The sequence below is a fragment of the Mercenaria mercenaria genome, chromosome 14 (assembly GCF_021730395.1).
Source record: "Mercenaria mercenaria strain notata chromosome 14, MADL_Memer_1, whole genome shotgun sequence".
Taxonomy (NCBI): domain Eukaryota; kingdom Metazoa; phylum Mollusca; class Bivalvia; order Venerida; family Veneridae; genus Mercenaria; species Mercenaria mercenaria.
Window position 1 is genome coordinate 2,281,990 of NC_069374.1, and position 19,140 is coordinate 2,301,129.

The window sequence follows — 19,140 nt, forward strand, 5'->3', positions numbered from 1 at the left end:
GTAAAACGAGATCTCATTCAGCTGCCACGTGATGTTGGCGAGATTTGCTCTATATGCCTTCCAAGTTGCCGATCTATTTATTTTTACATCTCTTTGGTTGAGCAGAACTCAACATTTACACATGCTACATGAACAAAATCAATTTAGAAATATACGCAGATGTATTCATACGGAGGTGCATATGGAACCTTCAATGACCCTCTAGCGTGTAATTCCATGAAAAGCGGCGTATGGTCCCCATTGAAAATAATAGGTTTGCCCTAAACGAGAAAAAATGGGCAGAACTATGTCAACTTTATGATTGTTTAAACCACACGAAATAAGAAGTAAAAATTAATAATATCACTTTAAGACCATAAAAAATGCTGTAACTATGTATTGTTATTATCATATTTCAAAGATGTGGCCCATGTCCAATTTATATTGTGATATTGTTACTTGTGGAGAACAGCTTATCACTGATAAGGAATCCGGTAAATGACCGAAGTATGTAACTGAAACACTATCATAATGTTAAAAAACTAAACGAACAAACAAACAGTTTCACTGTGTTGTGAAAAGTCGCATTAATTCAAATGGTATAGTAAAGCCCAAGAAAAGCCTCCCGGTGCATTATTTTTAAGACACGATAGACACATAGGTAGAACCACACCGAGTGCATAATACACCCAAGTGTGTTTCGAATCCATGGCGGTGTAACCAGTGAACTAAACCACTAGACCACAGAGGCCCCTGTATGTTGCCTGTGAATGAACTGTATGATGCTCAAACTTAAATATCAAGTTGATTGGTTTTCTGTTTATTTCAGTTGCTGACCTGTGTTAAATGTTTATGTGAAAAAAAGAAGAACGTGAAAATCATGTGGTGTGACAAGTTTGAACATTTGAACTGACAGAGGTCACCCTGGTGTTGTCCGTAGACAATGTATCCTGCACAAGGTTTAACTTTCTTACATGTTTCACGCTACAAATTGTAACAAATGAAATCGCTAGTGGTAGTTTTAAAAACCCAGTGTTGAAAATATATGTTTTGGAGCAATGGTTTGTATGATATAAATTCCAAGTCCAACCTTAAAATATATTTGTTTCTACTCCCATAACCCATGCCAGTAGAGGATATTAAAATTAGACAAACAATTCATCGTCAATTCATTTTGACGTCTTAGATACTTACTAAAGCTACATTTCCGCCTACATGCAGAGGTATGAAATGTTAGTCTTTCTTACAGGTATTGAGGGAAAGAGGTCTCGACTGACGAGACGTATCTGTATACTGGCCGGAGTAATGTTACTGATGTCCCTGGTGGCGATCGTAGTCGGTATTGTGTCTGTCGCTGTGTCAGAAGCGGCATGGGACTTCCCGTTCAGTGCTGGGGCAGCTATGGTCGCAGGAATACCGGTATGTATCGGGGTATCTACTGCCAGTAGGGGCAAACAATCTCTTGCTTACTTTTGTAAATGCGGACACAGTCCATCTATATTCAGCATTTTTTCTGGCTTTCCTCAATTTCAACTTTGCAATTTTGCATTTGAATTTGAAAGGAGGGTTTGTCTTCCCGTGGTGAAGAAAGCAGTTGTTAGTGTAACTTTGTGGTAACTGTTTTGCCCTACATTAGTGTTTTAGTATTGTAGACAAAATCATCCTGAGGTTACACATGGGCAAGGGGAGGCCTATTTCAGGGTTTAATAATCGATATTTTAATAACGATACGTATCTGTTATGCCCCCCCCCCCCCTTCGAAGAAGGAGGAGTATATTGTTTAGCAGATGTCGGTCGATCGGTCTGTCTGTCTGTCGGTCGGTCTGTATGTAGACCAATCCGTTTCCGGATGATAACTTAAGAACGCTTTGGCCTAGGATCATGAAAGTTAATCGGAAGGTTGGTCATCATCAGCAGATGACTCCTATTGATTTTGAGATCTGTATGTCAAAGGTCAAGGTCACAGTGACCCTAAACAGTTAAACGGTTTTCGGATGATAACGCAAGAACGCTTCTGCTTAGGATCATGAAAGTTTACAGAAAGGTTGGTCATGACCAGCAGATGACCCCTATTGAGTTTGAGGTCTGCATTTCAAAGATCAAGGTCACAGTGACATGGAACAGTTAAACGGTTTCCGTATGATAACTCAAGATTGCTTGGGCTTAGGATCGTGAAAGTTGATTGGGAAGTTAGTCGTCACCAGCAGATGACCCCTATCGATTTTTAGATTAGTAGGTCAAAGGTCAAAGTCACAGTGGCCAGGAACAATTAAACAGTTTCTGGACGATTACTTGAAAACGCTTGGGCCAAATGTCATGAAAGATGATAGAGAGGTTCATCTTGACAGCAGATGACCCCTATTGATTTTGAGGTCAGTAGGTCAAAGGTCAAGGTTACAGTGACCCGGAACATTTAAACCGTTTTCAGACAATTACTTTAGAATGCTTGGGCCTAGTCTCATGAAACTTGATAGGGAGGTTGGTCATGACCAGTAGATGATCCCAGTATAGATTCTGAGGTCAGTAGGTCAAAGGTCAAGGTCACATTGACCCGGAACATGTAAACCCTTTCCGGCCGATACCTTGAGAACGCTTGGGCCTAGGATCACGAAACTTAATTTGGAGGTTGATCATGACCAGCAGATGACCCCTGTTGATTTTGAGGTCAATAGGTCAAAGGTCAAGGTCACATTGAACCAGAACAGTAGAACTTTTGTTTACAGTGAGCAAATAATTTCTGTTCCTTGTGCAATTACTGAATGCATCAATGGGGGCATTTCATGTTCGACGAGCTTTGTTTTGTTAAGTTTCAGTAATATTTCAGTCCGGAAGCTTTGTTTTAAAGCGACTAACCTACACATTGTGATTTATGCTTTTTAAAATAAGTTATCGCCGAAAGGCAAAATTCCGCCACTGTTTCATATATTTACATGACACTTAATGATTTATTAGTCTTTAGTTTCCCGAATTGCGGGAACATTCGAGTTGTCGTAGTTTTTCTAGCGCACTTTTAAAAACCGTTGCAAAGCTTTATTTTTTAAACATTGATATAAATATAGAACGATACGCGACACACGTTCATCACGTGGGCAGCAAACCAAAACTGCGCATGCGTATATTTTGCTTACGTCACTAATAATAGAGCCCACAAGTACAGGTATCGCACAATATAATTTTAGCAATATATAAATAAATAATCAGTAGCGCTCTAAAAATACATGATGGAAATCAATAATCGTTGGCGTGATGGCGCAGTAGGTTGAGCGGATGGATATACATTCATATTGTAGTGATAGTTTTGACGGTTCGAACCTTGCATTTGACCAATATTTTTTGCATTTATATACTTCCTGTAAGTTTGTTTTTCTCTGGTTTCTAATTCATTGTTTTGTTTCCTATTTTCGTATAAAATTGGTAGTATCTTTAACTCAATCGATACTGAAATTATGACCGGGCAATGCTTTTATTAAAGTGAAGTGTAAGATTGTTATACAATTTTAAAACTAACCAGTAAATCTTAAAAATTATCACAGGAAAGCTTGAAAAACATAAGATCATATTCTTAAAAGGCGGAGTGTATTTAAACATAATTACGTGTAAATAGTGACACACATGTATGTAAGTCAGTGAACAAGTTAGAACTAGATTAACTAACTCGTTTTATTTTCGTTGAATCGCATTGAAGGAAAACAAATTAAATACGGTTTTAAAAACAAAATTTTTACGGGTCTGGGAATCGAACTCCCAACGAAAAAGTATAATACAAATACCATAACCGCTCGGTCGACGAGGAATGACTGACTGCATCGTAAACGTAGTGTATTGGTGGAGTTTAAAGGTATTGTTTTGTTCGGTTACATTTCAAAACGCCATAATACTACGCGATACGTGTTATCATGTACTAACTGTCACGTGATGTTTGCAAGATGCTCGCTGAGCGGAATTCCGTCTTTTTTTAAACCGGGAAACACTTATCAGAAATAGAAGACGAATATTTTTATCTTTAATATATCTTTAATTTAATTTATTATGAAAGCAACGATTTGTGACAGAATGCGATGAAAAATACAATGTTAGAACATCAAATATGCAACATTAAGGTGTATATAGAAAACGTTCTATTTTATAAAATCTCGCACAACGATGTGTGGGTTAGTCGCTTTAAAGTTATGTTCTTTAAAGACGATATGTACCAGTGTCAGACATTTGTGTGTCTCCGTTGATTATAATAATACTTTCAAATTTTCTATATTTATTTATGATGTCTATATGATTTTCTTACTGACTCAATGTTGTACTAAACAGGCATTTCTGCTGTCATTTTGCTCGATGTGTATGTGCTACGAGGGGAATAAAACGGTGAAAGCAGCACAACCGGTTGTTTTGATTGCTGTGTAAGTATATCTTATACAAATAAATGTATCCAGCTGCCACCTCTGTGTTGACTCAAAAGGCAAAACACAAGGTTAAAGTGAACACTGTACTAAATCGCTGCTAGAATCCTTCTGCTTTTGCAGTTTCTGCTCAGAATCTATACTGAGTACATTTAGAAATGCAACACTTGGACCACAGTCAATATTTTTTAACCTGATAATTGACAAGAAAACTGCACTTACTTGATTTTTGGGGGACGAGGAGGTGGGGAGTTGGTTTTGGATGATGGTCAGGTTTCTACATGATTTTACAATTACTACTACATAAACTTCAAATATACATGTACAAGGAAAGTATGAAAATATCGAGGGAAAAACGTTGCGTTTCTAGATGTACTGAGTATATATAGCCCATATATAATAGACAGAGGCGTACCTGGACGACTTTGAACTGTACGCCAGATGTCAATAGCATAGCTACGAACCAAGCAGAGATACTGCTAGTGTGGGATAGGTGAGGGAGGGGTCTCCAGAGACTTTCAGCAAGAAGGCACTCGTTCCCTGATAGATATTTCATGAACGGGAAGGGCTAGAGATTTGGGGTTGGTCTCATTTTGTAGCTAAATGTACACGGGAAAAAGTGATAGGTAGTTTGTTTAACTGTCCAGAGAATATATTTCACAACGGCCCGTGAAGTGAACCCATTGCTCGCAGGCTCGATTCTCGAGATTCTGGCCTTCAGTAGACATATGTATCTTTTGAAGGGAGGGGGGAAGAATTTCACTACATATTTTTTTTTCATTTTGGACTCATGTCGGATGAAAACAAGGGTTTATATCAGTCTGGCCATATTTTTTGTCCCAGGTCCGATACTGGTGCCTGTGCTTTTATCCGTTCTTTCTGTGTGCATGCGTGTTTCTAATTGTGGCAGGCCTTTTTGGCGATCTGTGTCTCTGATTGTGCTTGCTTAAATTTGCTCTATGCTTCCAGGATATCTACACTTTCCTTTTTATTTTTATCTATATTCACGATTAGTAACCATCGTGACCAAAATGTCACTAAACGCGAAAGATATTGGACAGATATGGCGAACAGTTTACACGTGTGATCATATGTTTTGTGTATAATAGTGAAAATTTACTTTACCATATAAATGCATTTAAATGTATAAGATAACGGTGCACACGATACAGAAAATTAGCGCCCCAAAACAGTTCAGGAAAGTGTTTCTGCACAATGCCTCTTTCCACATTTCCTATTAACAATTGCAACGATAATATATTTTTTTATGATATTAAAATAATTTTAACCGCACCATGAGAAAACCAACAAAATACATTAGCGACCAGCATGGATCCAGACCAGCCTGCGCAACCGCGCAGTCTTGTCAGCATCCATGCATGCTGTTCTCTAACGGTTTCTCTAAATGTAATAGCCTTTGAAAGCGAACAGCATGGATCCTGACCAGACTGCGCGGATATTCAGGCTGTTCTGGATCCATGCTAGTCGCAAACGTACTATGCTGGTTTTCTTAGGCGCGGGTTGGGTCATAAGTCGCTAAAGAGAATCACATGTTTGGACTTCCGTTAAAATGGCGGCTGAAACGCTTTTGTTTCGCGCAAGGAAATAATCTGCATTTGCAGTCTTCCGAAGATCTTTGGGAGCTGAAATGAGAAGATAACATAAGAGTATAAGTCAACAGCATGGATCCTGACCAGACTGCGCGGATATTCAGGCTGTTCTGGATCCATGCTGGTCGCAAACGCACTATGCTGATTTTCTTAGGCGCGGGTTGGGTCATAAGTCGCTAAAGGGAATCACTTGTTTGGACTTCCGTTAAAATGGCGGCTGAAACGCTTTTGTTTCGCGCAAAGAAACAATCTGCATTTGCAGTCTTCCGAAGATCTTTGGGAGCTGAAATAAGAGTATAAGTCAATGAAGCTATATATTGTGAGAAGCTTCTTTCATGGCTGATATGCAGCGGAAATTTTCTGAACTTTATTGCTGTGTGGAGCACTGTTGATATTGACATTTAGTGCATTACATATTGACGTTCAATTCCTCGTGAAAAACGTTCAACACACCTTCACGCATAAACATTTTCAAAGTATACTACTCAACAAAAGTTACACCGCTATATTATGAGCACTAATATAGGTACAACTGTAACATGCAAACAAGAGAGATTTATCATCACCGGACGACAATTAAATCTCATGGTATTCCAGATGTTAAAAGTGACGCTGAAATGGATTCTTCAGAAGTTCCATTGCTACTCCACTCAAGGGATCCGTTGAAGCGGAAATCTGTACAATGTTAAATTCAACGTTAGAGTCAATCGTTAAAGGCGTGGTAGATGGTCTCCAAACACAAATTAACTTCCTCCAAACTGAAAATCAAGCTCTGAAAGCTGAAAATATAGATTTAGTTAACCACCTGTAAATTCCTGAAGAACAATCTGGTACTACAGAGCAGTACAGTTGTCGCGACAATCTGCGTATTTCTAGAGTGATGGAAAATTACAGCGAAAACACAGACCACTACACCTTGGGCATGGCACAGGCCATATGCTCCGACTTAAGTTTACCCGAGATATCTATATCACATTATGCGGGCAAACCTAGGGTATCAGGAAAACCTTTCGACGTCTTAGTTAAAATCACCTCTCGGCGTTTACGTGATAAAATTCTATAAAAAGCATATGCTCCTCAAATCAAAGGGTTACGATGGTGTCTTTGTCAATGAAGATCTCACAAGATTTAGATCTGAGCTCTTGTTTGAAACACGACAACTTGTCAAACGCAAAATCATTCTCATTGCATTTGCATCCGAAGGAGCCATTCTGGTAAAGGTTTGTTAAAAGATAAAAAAAGTTTCAGTACGCAGAATTCACTCAAAACGTGATTTGACACATTGCCTGTCAGACTAACTTTTGTCTGCATGACAATATACCGTCAATAGTTCTATTGTATATGAAAAACAATCATATAAATTTAGTGTACCTTACATTTCATTGATACCTATATAGTTGTACTGGCTTAGATAGTAAATTGTTATACACATACATACCGTGATGGTCTTAAGTACTCATTGATGATATACTAAAATATACGTAAGCGAGTTTGTCACAGCTGTCAATAAATTTGATAGTGCTATACAAATTTTGACAAAAAACTTCATTTCCTATTTAATTGTATAATAAGCCGTCAAACCTACCCTTCTTGCTTGTAGTCCATTGAAGTGTTCTTAATTCTTATCTTGAAACTTGAAAATCAAGTCTCGTGCGCATTCAGTTGTTCTTATTACATTTAATTTCATTGGATCGTGCACGTACAACGTTCAATGATATCCATTTTTGTTACAAAATTATTCAATGGTCACTTCTTTTACAGACATTGCTGAACACTTGTTATGTTATGTTGCTAAGTGTTACGACCAAAGATTTGATATCAGTGTTTTTTCCACAATGATTAGGCGGCAAAAGTGCCTAGATATGATGGATTTCTGGTTATCTAGGGGAGGAGCTTGGGCGCTTCGCTAGGGGTTTTTACCCAATTGTATCTTTTTGTTTTGTGATTTTATATATACTTCATTGGTTTTTTTTGTGTAATACATTAAATAATGTTGGGGTAAATTTTCTAAAGTAGTTTTTTTTTGTTGTTAGTGTGAAACTGTCCCTAGTCGGTCGGGATTCGAACTAACTTACAGTTGTATTGGGTTAGTTCAATTGTTCATTGATGATGTACTTCTGCAACAATATATAAATGTAAATATTCATAAAAGGGACATGTCACAGTCATCCATAGTCGGTATGCATTTGTATACAAAAACACCCAAGATCACCAAGATATACTGTAATAAAAAAGTAAGGATATAAAACCAGGATCGTATTGGTCTGAAAGTCTGCTTAATTGCCAGTGATAAAAGTATTTGTTTAATTTAAAATAAAAATTTGAATAGGAGGATCGCATGTTCCAGAATATGATTTGTTTTCTTTAGATGTTGTTTAAAGACGCACCGGAAAAATAATAGTATTCTTTTGTGTTTCCATGAAGATAATTATACATGCAGGTCTCAAGTTACTAATGTGTTTTTCCTTGTTGACATATCACATAGCCACTTTTGCGATACTCTTATTTTCCTGTGTTACTACTGTGTTCTCCTTTTACGAGAAGAACTCCGTAAGACTTGTATTTCGTTCTAATCCTTTCCATCAACTGTACTTGTAAACTTAGTATGTTAATAGCAAACGCAGCCACACAGGGCGCCAAATTCATCCTCTACTAGTACAGACACAGACCTATCTGACCAGCGGGAAAGAGTGAGATTAAGCGCCCAGAACAGAGAGAAATCCTTTTTATAAGGCTTGTTCCGCTAACTAAGCCTAGATCTTGGCGGATAGATACTGATAAGTCTGGTTCATTAACGTGCCCGGTGTATAGCACTGAAACACGCGAAGCCGTCTTTCCTGGGAAGAACCAGTACAGGCCTCTTAGTTAGATGGGAGACACACAAGAGCATCTCAGAAATTTCTAGTGCGTGGACCGGGATTCAAAACCCGGACCTCTGGATTGATAGAGCGTGGTACCACTAAGCCACCTGCCCACCTGTGTATAATTATGTATATTGTTGGGAATAAATATGTTTAAACCAGAGGAATCACAAAAGCTCATTTTATATACACTGTGACTTTCTGTTTCAGACTATGACGATGGTGATCTGGTTCTGTATCACAATACTGGCGATCTGTTTCGGCTTTGGCCTTGGCGGAATCTACGGGGTTGTTGCGTGTACAAATCAGGCAGAAAGGGTAAAAGGTAACTGTATAAATAGTGTTCTTTAGATATTTTGACTGTTTGTCCAGCCGGCTCGTTTCATGACAACATGGCTAAATTAATCACTGCAATGGTACCACCTACATGTAGCTTTAATGTCGATGTTTGTCATATGGTCTTTAGCTGTATATAAAGAACTTAAAAGAAAAATAATAATGCATGTGTTCTAATTGACACATTAGATGAATTGTTTTCACATTTAGTACTATCATTTTAATATTGTTTTTCCATTTAATATACATGTATGCATGCCATATCAATAGCAATACGAAAGACAAAGGTCACGAAATACTTAAAATGAGAACGACAAATTAATTTTTAGAAATGTTAACAGAAGTGACAGAGGAATAAAAATGTAAGAAAATTTCAGCTGATGTAAATTATAAACAAGGAGAGAAATATTTTGACAATACTGGCAAGTAGGCGAAATGATGAAACAAGAGGGCCATCATGGCCCTATATCGCTCACCTGTTATCATTGCACTTGAGGACAAGAAGGTCCTCAGAAAAAATATCTAAATCCAAAGGACAGGAACAACTAAGGGAAGAAATTTAACCAAAAAGAAAACACAATTCTTACAAGGTATAGATATGTCAAAATACACCTAAAAATTGGAGATACCATCCATGTTGTACCACAGAAAAGTGGTCTCGGGTTTTCCCTATGGCCAATAATAAAAAAGTTACTAAAATAAGCTATTTATAGTAACGTAAAAGGGAAGTAATTAAAAAAAAACTATTGTAAGTGAACAAAAGAAGGATCTGCCAAATAAATCTGTTGGCGTACATGAAATTTCAGATCAGTATCTTCATTAGTTACGGAGATATACCCATTTTAATTTGAAATAAAGGGAGGTAATTTGACATAAAATCAGTCCATAGTTATCTACCCTGATTGTCTCAGTCCAACTAATAACAATAATGAAATTTCAAATAAGTCCTACAGGGGTCCTGAAATATTTTCAGAGTCTACTTGTCCACGGACAAGTTGGGCCCACAAATCCACTTGTCCGTACCAAAGAAGAACTTGTCCGTACTTTTTAGTTTAAAAAGGAAAGGATCAGCATTATCATTACTGAATAAACAAATAATACAAACATACACTTCTGTTGACTTCTATTTTAACTTATATAAAGTTTTAATGTTATGACTAGAACCATCCTTTTGAAAATATGTTATAACTAGCAAGCTTAGTGACTAGAACATCCACTTGAAAATATGTTATGACCAGCAAGTTTAGTGAGTAGAGAATAATTAAGAACACTTGAACACATGCCATTGACAAAATAATCTCAGTATGCAGAACTTCTACCCTCACTGAATACTGCACTGGTCCTTCAGGGGTCCTGAAATAAGCTGTCCGAGTTGTTAAAGTCAAAACAATCGACTCGAAAAATTAAGCCACAAATTTTGGCTACTAAACTTTTTTACATAGCGTACCTAGCTAATGGATTTTCTGAAAATCCAAAATGAAAGTAGATAACGGGATCCCAGACTGGCACTCATTTCAACTCACGGTTTAATTTTCCAATAATGATCATTAAATGTAGTAAACCAGTCCACGTGTCTATAAATGGCTGCATACATTTTTGTTTTGATAATTAAGGGTCATATATGATCACAAACAGATTAGATACTGCTTAGGCATGCGGAGATCACAGATGACGCCGATTAGTTCCGTTTTTATAAAATGTTTTCCACGGAAATTTTACTTGTCCCCGGACAAGCCAGCTTCTAAAAACTGCTTGTCCGGACCGAGGAATCCACGAATCGGACAACTCGGACAGCTTATTTCAGGACCCCTGTCCTATAAGTACTTATTGATATAAATCCATTTTGATTACAATCAGGGGAGGTAATCAGATATAAAATAACTCTGGAACCTACGACTGGATCTGATTTATCATGGAATCCAAGATTTATTGTTGTTAAAGATATTTTGGAAGTTTGTATCAAATCAAACCATAAATGAAGTCTCTATATGGCTGCAAAAGCCAAAATAGCCGATTTTGGACCTTAAAGGGGCCATAACTCTGGAACCCATGATGGAATCTGGCCAGTTCAAGAAAGATCTTGTGGTGATACAAGTTGTGTGCAAGTTTGGTTAAAATCAAATCATAAATGAAGCTGCTATTGTACAGACAAGGTCAAAATAGCTAATTTTGGCCCTTTCAGGGGCCATTACTCTGGACCCCATTATGGGATCTGGCCGGTTCAAGAAAGGAACCGAGATCTTATGGTGACACAAGTTTTGTGCAAGTTTGATTAAATTCAAATCATAAAGGAAGCTGCTATTGTGCAGACAAGGTCAAAATAGCTAATTCTGGCCCTTTCAGGGGCCATAACTCTGGAACCCATACAGGAATCTGGCCAGTTCAAGAAAGGAACCAAGATCTTATGGTGATACAAGTTGTGTGCAAGTTTGGTTAAAATAAAATAATAAATGAAGCTGCTATTGTGCAGACAAGGTCAAAATAGCTAATTCTGGCCATTTCAGGGGCCATTACTCTGGAACCCATAATGGAATCTGGCCAGCTCAAGAAAGGAACCAAGATCTTATGGTGATACAAGTTGTGTGCCAGTTTGGTAAAAACCAAATCATAAATAAAGCTGCTATTGTGCAGACAAGGTCAAAATAGCTAATTTTGGCCTTTTCAGGGGCCATAACTCTGGAACCCATAATGGGATCTGGCCAGTTCAAGAAAGGAACCGTGATCTTGTGATGATACAAGTTGTGTGCAAGTTTGGTTAAAATAAAATCATAAATGAAACCACTATCGTGCAGACAAGAAATTGTTGACGCACGCACGCACGGACGGACGGACGCACAGACGACGGACGAAGGGTGATCACAAAAGCTCACCTTGTCACTATGTCACAGGTGAGCTAAAAACATGAAAATGAACAAGATGCAAAAGTGGGAAAATTGCAGTGTGATAAAAAGAGGACCTATCAGAAATACGCAATACGAAACCGGATTTCGGATCAGTCGTATTATTATCCTCTGCCGAAGGCGACATTTGGTGTTGTCCGTTAGGTTGTTCGTCCGTCCGTCCTTCCGCGCTTCCGTCTGTCCTTCGGAAATTGAAAATGCTTATAATTCAAAATTGTTTAGCTAGAATCACCAAACCTCACAATTATTACTTAGCATATGACCTTTGCTCACATGTAATATTGTACCCGTTTACTCAGTAAAAGTGGAGCTTTCATCTCTTGATCTGGTAAAAGAAAAGGGATTTTAACTGTGTCTATGTAAGCTATGGATCTTCATTAAACTTAATTAATACAAATATAGTTCATAATTAGGCGGTGTTGCACGCCAACTTTCATCCTGATCTTTTTAGTAACTGCATAATAATTGCCCTTAATCTGTATAGTGAATTTTCACTATACAGGATGCCGAATTACATGAAATACAATGATATCTGGCTTTGAAGCTTAACAGATAACAAGGATGCACAAAATGAACATATATATCAATACTCACAGCCGACGAGAGTCTGGATGAAAGTAGATTTCAATGTATATAATGGAACACAGCAAATATGGCTTCTTCTCAAGATGGCTAGAACTTTCAGAATGCCTCTCATTGGCTGATCCCGCTCGTGACCTCGCTTGACCTCACTAGCGCCCTCTACTCTGCACCGGTCTCAGACCACTATTCACTACATCTGTTTTAAAATTCATAAATTCCACATAAAAAAGTAACCCATTGATGGATTTAATACAAACATAGAACACTATACGGCAGTTTTGCACATGCGACGTTTTTCAGGAGTTTTCAGGTATCTCAGTAAATTTTAGAGTTATGTTTAAGTTCCATAATGCTTTTAATTTTATGCTAAAAACAGGTAATGCCGCTGTCCAAAAAGAGACTACATATAATTGAATAGTTAGAAAAAAACACTACTTTCAATATTACACATAAAGGGCGATAATCAAAATAGTGCATTTTGTATTACTTTCTATTGTATTAATTATATAGTCAAACCTATGACAAAAACGTGAGAAAACAATTATCAAACATTCGATTTAACAAGAAAATAATATTTTCATATTCATAACAAAAATATGGCAGACACATTTTTATTCAAAGACATTATGACCCTTTAAAGTCAATGAACCAACACACCATGGCACATAACATAGGACCTATTGTACGTAACTTGTATATATATATATCGAAATTAAATATATTTTAAAATATACTCCCCTCATTCACAAAACACCCTATTCTATTCGGCCGAGGATTTCAATTCACCGATTTTTCGTGTACACAATATAATCTAGCATTCCAATAAAGTGTGACTGTAGCGTCAAATGAGTGATCTGTTCAGTATCAAAGTCCATGCGTTAAATGTAACTCTCCTTCTTTTTTCAAAGTTTTGAAGGGTCTGAAGGGGCATTTATCAGTGTTCTAGATGTACGTATTAAGATAAGTATTTACTTGTTTGTTTTTATTTTGCATTTCAGTTTGTCTCGATTCTGCCGATTCAAAGATGGCCCTCTCTGTTGTGACGATAATAATAACTATAGTTTTATTCGTTTTATCATTAGCAATATTTTTTACCTGCTGTTGTAATGCAGCAACATTTGGTGTTCCGTTGCTGGTAGAAACTGCTGACAGCTACTCCTACGGTAGTTATTACAATAGACCAGATATTAGTATATATAGCAGACGAGAAAATCGACAAGAAAGTGCTATACAGAACGCCCTGCCAGACGCAAGGAGGCAACAACCTCGTCCGCGCTCACCTATTGAAAATATAAGTTATATCAATGAAATTGGGCCATCTGCGCCCCGACAAGAAAGTTTCGAAGATGTAGATACTGGTCCAAGTTCATTTGAACCTTATTCTTCCGGTAGAGGTGCGAACTCATATTCTGACCCACCGCCGTCTTATGACGAAGTTATGAGAAAGGAACAGTCCTCCGAAACAGCAGTGTAGTTAAAAATAAATTATATCAGAACTTTAAAATTATGACAGCCCATGTTGATGATGTCACTGCATGGTAAAACTTGACCCACAACATTGTTAAAACCGATATGCAACATCTTAAACTTGACGTCAGACATTGTGTCAGACAGGAATAAGTAGATGTTACACATGGTCTTTTTTATCGTTTTACATGTTTATAGAATTTTACCAATTTTAAATCGTTTCTTTTGGGTTACTTCAGGTCGAAAATTAGAATTACTTCCTTAGTCTTACAAAACTACATGCTACTAAAGCACAATATTTTAGTAAATCAAACGGTTGCAGGTAGCGAAATAACAACTGGAGTCTGTATGTAAGTTTTATAAACAAAATTAGATTATTGCAAACTGATATGACAATATGAGTTAGAAAAAATAAAATGATTCATATATTTGTATGTAAATGGTCATAGTTCATTTATAATACAGAATAATACATACAATTTTAAATTTATTTCGATATGTTGTACGTTTGTCAAAGGTGTTAATGAACTTGAAATTGCAATGTTTTCATGCTTATTACAGGATAGAGGCTACGATTTGAAATCTAGAACAATAAATAGAAAATGCAGACTTTCTACAAAGCCACCAGCTGAAACCTTCATTATGGCTTCGTTTTCATGATGTGGGATCAATCCCTGGCTGACTTGAGTAACTTTGTAAATGCCCTTAATTAATGAATTGCATAGCTCTATTTAATTCACGTATGAAATTTCAACGGAGCAGGTGTCATTCCTAGATGATCTTACGAATACCAGTAATAGCATATGCACCAACGTGTATGTTTAAAATACTAACATCCACCAATATATACTTCTTTTAATCCTCCATTGCATATAATACATATATAAAAATCAGACATTACAATGAAATATGATGATATATACCTTATAAACAATATTCACAATGAGTATGAATAATGAGACAAAATTATATATAACTTACAAACACAATAATTTTAACAATGAAACATGACAATATTTAACTTACAAAGGAAGCGTATTTACAATGAATATAAACACTGAAATGTTAACGAAGCTTTAGCTTCATCACAAACAATAATAGTTTAACCAACATGACTGAAGAAAAAAATTGTTATAAACATATGAGCATTTAATCAGATAATGTAATTGATATTACATTTTACACATTGCAAAATGTTACACAAGATGAAACCCTGCTGTACAATAACACCTCTGTTCATGTCGATAATGTACCTTGTTATTGAATATAATCCTTCTCATCCTAACACTGGCAGTATCATACATAAATACTGGGATTTATTTAAGCTGTCGGCAAATGTCTCAGTCCAATAGTTGCATCCCTATAGACCCGTCTTACCATATGAGCGTGGTAAAAATCTTAAAGACTTTATTCTCAAGTCCAGATATTCGGCACTGCCCCCTACCCCGTCAGCGCCCGTTCCAGCAAATGCTTCCGACCTAGGTGTACACAATGTACCATTGTATCAGCGATTCTCCCAAATATTTTCATTCTGCGCCAAACATCGCCTTTTTCATGTATATGGTGTATTTCAAACCTAAAAATTTCATCTAAAATACCGGTTTAGACATTGTGATTTGGAAGGATGACAGAGAAATGATTGATAGTTATAGTCCCAATCTGACTAAAGTACTTGATCTTCTAAAGGAAGATCTGAGAATGACCCATTCACATTGTATATTTTGGATTTCCAATATTGCTATTTTTATTTTCGCAAATCTATTATTATTTGATTAGACGACTTGTTCAAATGTCAAAGAGTAAGAAAAATGTCAATCCAGGGCTCGAACCCGGGACCCCTTGCTTACAGAGCAAGTGGCCAACCGACTAAGCTAACCGGCTATCTGACACATTACGACATAAGAATTGTAAATATCAAAAATCAAGGCTAACTATAGATTTGCAAAATGTAAGTTAAGCTCTGATTTGCTAGTGAAAGGGTCGTCAGAACGAGGCTATCAATAGCTCGTTCTCAGATCCTAAACGTTGCGTAAAAGGAGATGTACTTTAGTCAGATTGGTTATAGTCCATAAAGATACTAGCTTTGTTTTGCAATATTTTCAAAGAAATGTGGCTATAAACTTTATAATTGTCGAAATTGGCGTAAAGTTTAACATTCATTTCGCCATTTTTCCTTAAAATTTAATGCCATCTTTTCAGAATTTTAAATCGGCTTTGGAAACTTCATTTATTACTTGATAAGGTCAGTGAGGTGATTTTAATGAAATGAGGAGAATACTAACCCCACTAAAGTTTTCAATCAACTTTGTATCGATCCTGCGCCGAACATAGCATCATGTGCCGAATATATCCGTTTACCTAGTGTATAGTGGTGTGACTACACATTTTACAGTACTGATCACAATATTGATGATTTTATATTTGGTACATAAATGTCTGCGCTGTTATGGTTTACGCTGTAGTGTAACTGCGATTGAGAACCGGGGCATTCCCTTTGTATATTCATCCTTGTTCTACTTTCCTCTTCAACCTCCTCCCCACCATTCCCCCTTTCTACCCCTTACTGTTTCTATTCTTTAAATTTAAATGTACTTGTTGGATTTTTGATATGGAGAGCTATCCTACTCAATTCCGGCGTCGGCGTCCTTCCGCGTCCCACCTTGGTTAATGTTTTTTTTACACTTCCTCTTTTTAACCAGGTTTTCAACGAAAACCTGAGTTATTAGATTGGGGTAGATGTCGGTCGGGCGGGCGGGCGGCGGCGATGGCGGCGTCAAACTGGAGTTTCCGGTCAATAACTTTTGTTTCGGTAAAGATATTTGAATAAAACTTGGTATGTATGTAGCTTATATCAAGACAAAGGCTGGGATTGATTTTGGGGTTTCTGGGGTCAAGGTCAAGGTCACTGTTACTTAAAATAGAAAAAGGGTTTCCGGTCAATAACTTTTGTTTCGTAAAGATATTTGAATAAAACTTGGTATGTATGTAGCTTATATCAAGACAAAGGCTAGGATTAATTTTGGGGTTTCTGGGGTCAAGGTCAAGGTCACTGTTACTTAAAATAGAAAAAGGGTTTCCGGTCAATAACTTAACTTAGGAATTAGCTATCATGATGAAACTTGGTGTATAGAAAACTTATATGAAGTTGTAGCTTGGGATTGATTTTGGGGTTTCTGGGATCAAGGTCAAGGTTACTAAAAATAGGGTTAGGGTTAGGTTAGGGTTAGGGTACGCATATCTTCTACATGCATGGAGGGATTTCGATGAAAGTTGACACAATTGTTCACCATCATGAAACGGAGTGTCATGCGCAAGAACCAGGTCCCTAGGTCTAAGGTCAAGGTCACACTTAGAGGTCAAAGGATACAAGAATGAAAACTTTGTCCGGAGCATATCTTCTTCATGCATAGAGGGATTTTGATGTCACTTGGCACAATTATACACCATCATGAGACGAAGTGTCTTGCGCAGTTCCCTTCTTTAGAATTACTTCCCTTTTTTGTTACTATAAATAGCTTATATTGTAACTTTTTCATTACTAGACGTAGGGAAAAATCGAGACCACTTTTCTGTAGTACAACATGCATGTTACATCCAATTTTGAGGTGTATTTTGACCAATCTCTACCTGGTAAGGATTTCTGTGTGGACTTACATTTTTTTTTTTGTATTTTTTTTAAGATTAACTTCCCTTAGTTGTTACTATAAATAACTTATATTGTAACTTTTTTATAATTGACCGTAGGGAAAAACCAAGACCACTTTTCTGTGGTACAACATAGTTGTTACTTTCTAATTTTAGGTGTATTTTAAGGTATCTCTACCTGGTAAGGAGTTTTTTTGTGGATTTAGCAAAACAAAAGAATTACAATGATTACTAAACAACCACAAAATTAAAATTACATCTGCAAATACAGGTGTTAGAGTAAAGAAATTTGCTGTGACGGGCGTATATTGTGACATTCTGGCACTCTTGTTTATTCTTATGAAAAGTGTTGAAAACCTGGTTTCGTGGCATTGCCGCGTTTCTTGTTTCTCCTTATTACTGTAATTACTGGATGGATTTGCTTCTGACTTCAAATAATTATTCCTCATCATCACCCACATCATCTGGCCTAAGGGCCATAGCTCTTACACAAACATTTCATGAATTATCCCCCTTTTTACTTAGAATTTCATGTTAAAGTTTTAATGCACCTTCAATCTATCTCAGTTATCCCTAAATGGATTTGATTCAAACTGAAAGTAGTTGTTCCACATCATCTCCCACATCATATGATACAAGGACTATAACGCTGGTACCAATATTAAATGAATTATCCCCCTTTTACATAGTATTTAAGGTTAAAGTTTTGATGCACTTTCACTCTATCTCAGTTACGCTTAAATGGATTTGATTCAAACTGGAAGTTGTTGTTCCACATCATATGACACAAGGCACATAACTCTGGTACCAATATTTAATGAATTACCCCCCTTTTACTTAGAATTTAAGGTTAAAGTTTTGATGCACTTTCACTCTATCTCAAATATTACTAAATGGATTTGATTCAAACTTAAAATACTTGTTCAACATCATCACTCACATCATAATTATGACACAAGGTCCATAACTCTTGCACCACAATTTTATTTATTATCCCACCCCCACTTTTTACTTATAATTTCAGGTTAAACTTTTGATGCACTTTCACTCTGTCTGTTACTACTAAATGGGTTTGATTCAAACTTAAAAAAAAATTGTTCCACCTTATTTCCCACGTCATATGACACAAGGTGCATAATTCTGACACCACTTTTTCATGGATTATTCCCTTTTTTACTTAGAATTAAAGGTAAATTTTGATGCATATTCACTATACATTTTTGTAACGCGGTTATTATGGAATGGATTTGATTCAAACTTGAAGTAGATATTCCACATCATCACCCACATCATATGACACAAGGTGCGTAACTTTGCACCAATATTTATTGAATTATGCTCAGAATTGTACTTATATAGTGTCTTG

The 19,140-nt window shown here is 36.7% G+C and overlaps 1 protein-coding gene across 6 annotated transcripts in view; it reads left to right on the forward strand.

The window, feature by feature from the left end:
* The window catches only part of LOC123526138 (uncharacterized), a 39,097-nt gene that overhangs the window by 7,920 nt on the left and 12,037 nt on the right, over positions 1 to 19,140 (forward strand). For 3 of the 6 annotated variants that reach the window (XM_053522821.1, XM_053522819.1, XM_053522822.1), the window contains exon 2: positions 809 to 938. In XM_053522821.1, the coding sequence (XP_053378796.1) occupies positions 923 to 938 (16 nt within the window). In that variant the 5' untranslated portion in view covers positions 809 to 922. Of the gene's footprint in view, positions 1 to 808; positions 939 to 1,228; positions 1,399 to 4,284; positions 4,374 to 9,054; positions 9,170 to 13,660; positions 14,620 to 19,140 lie in introns of those variants that run through there. The other 3 variants (XM_045305155.2, XM_053522817.1, XM_053522818.1) reach the window with 3 other exon arrangements.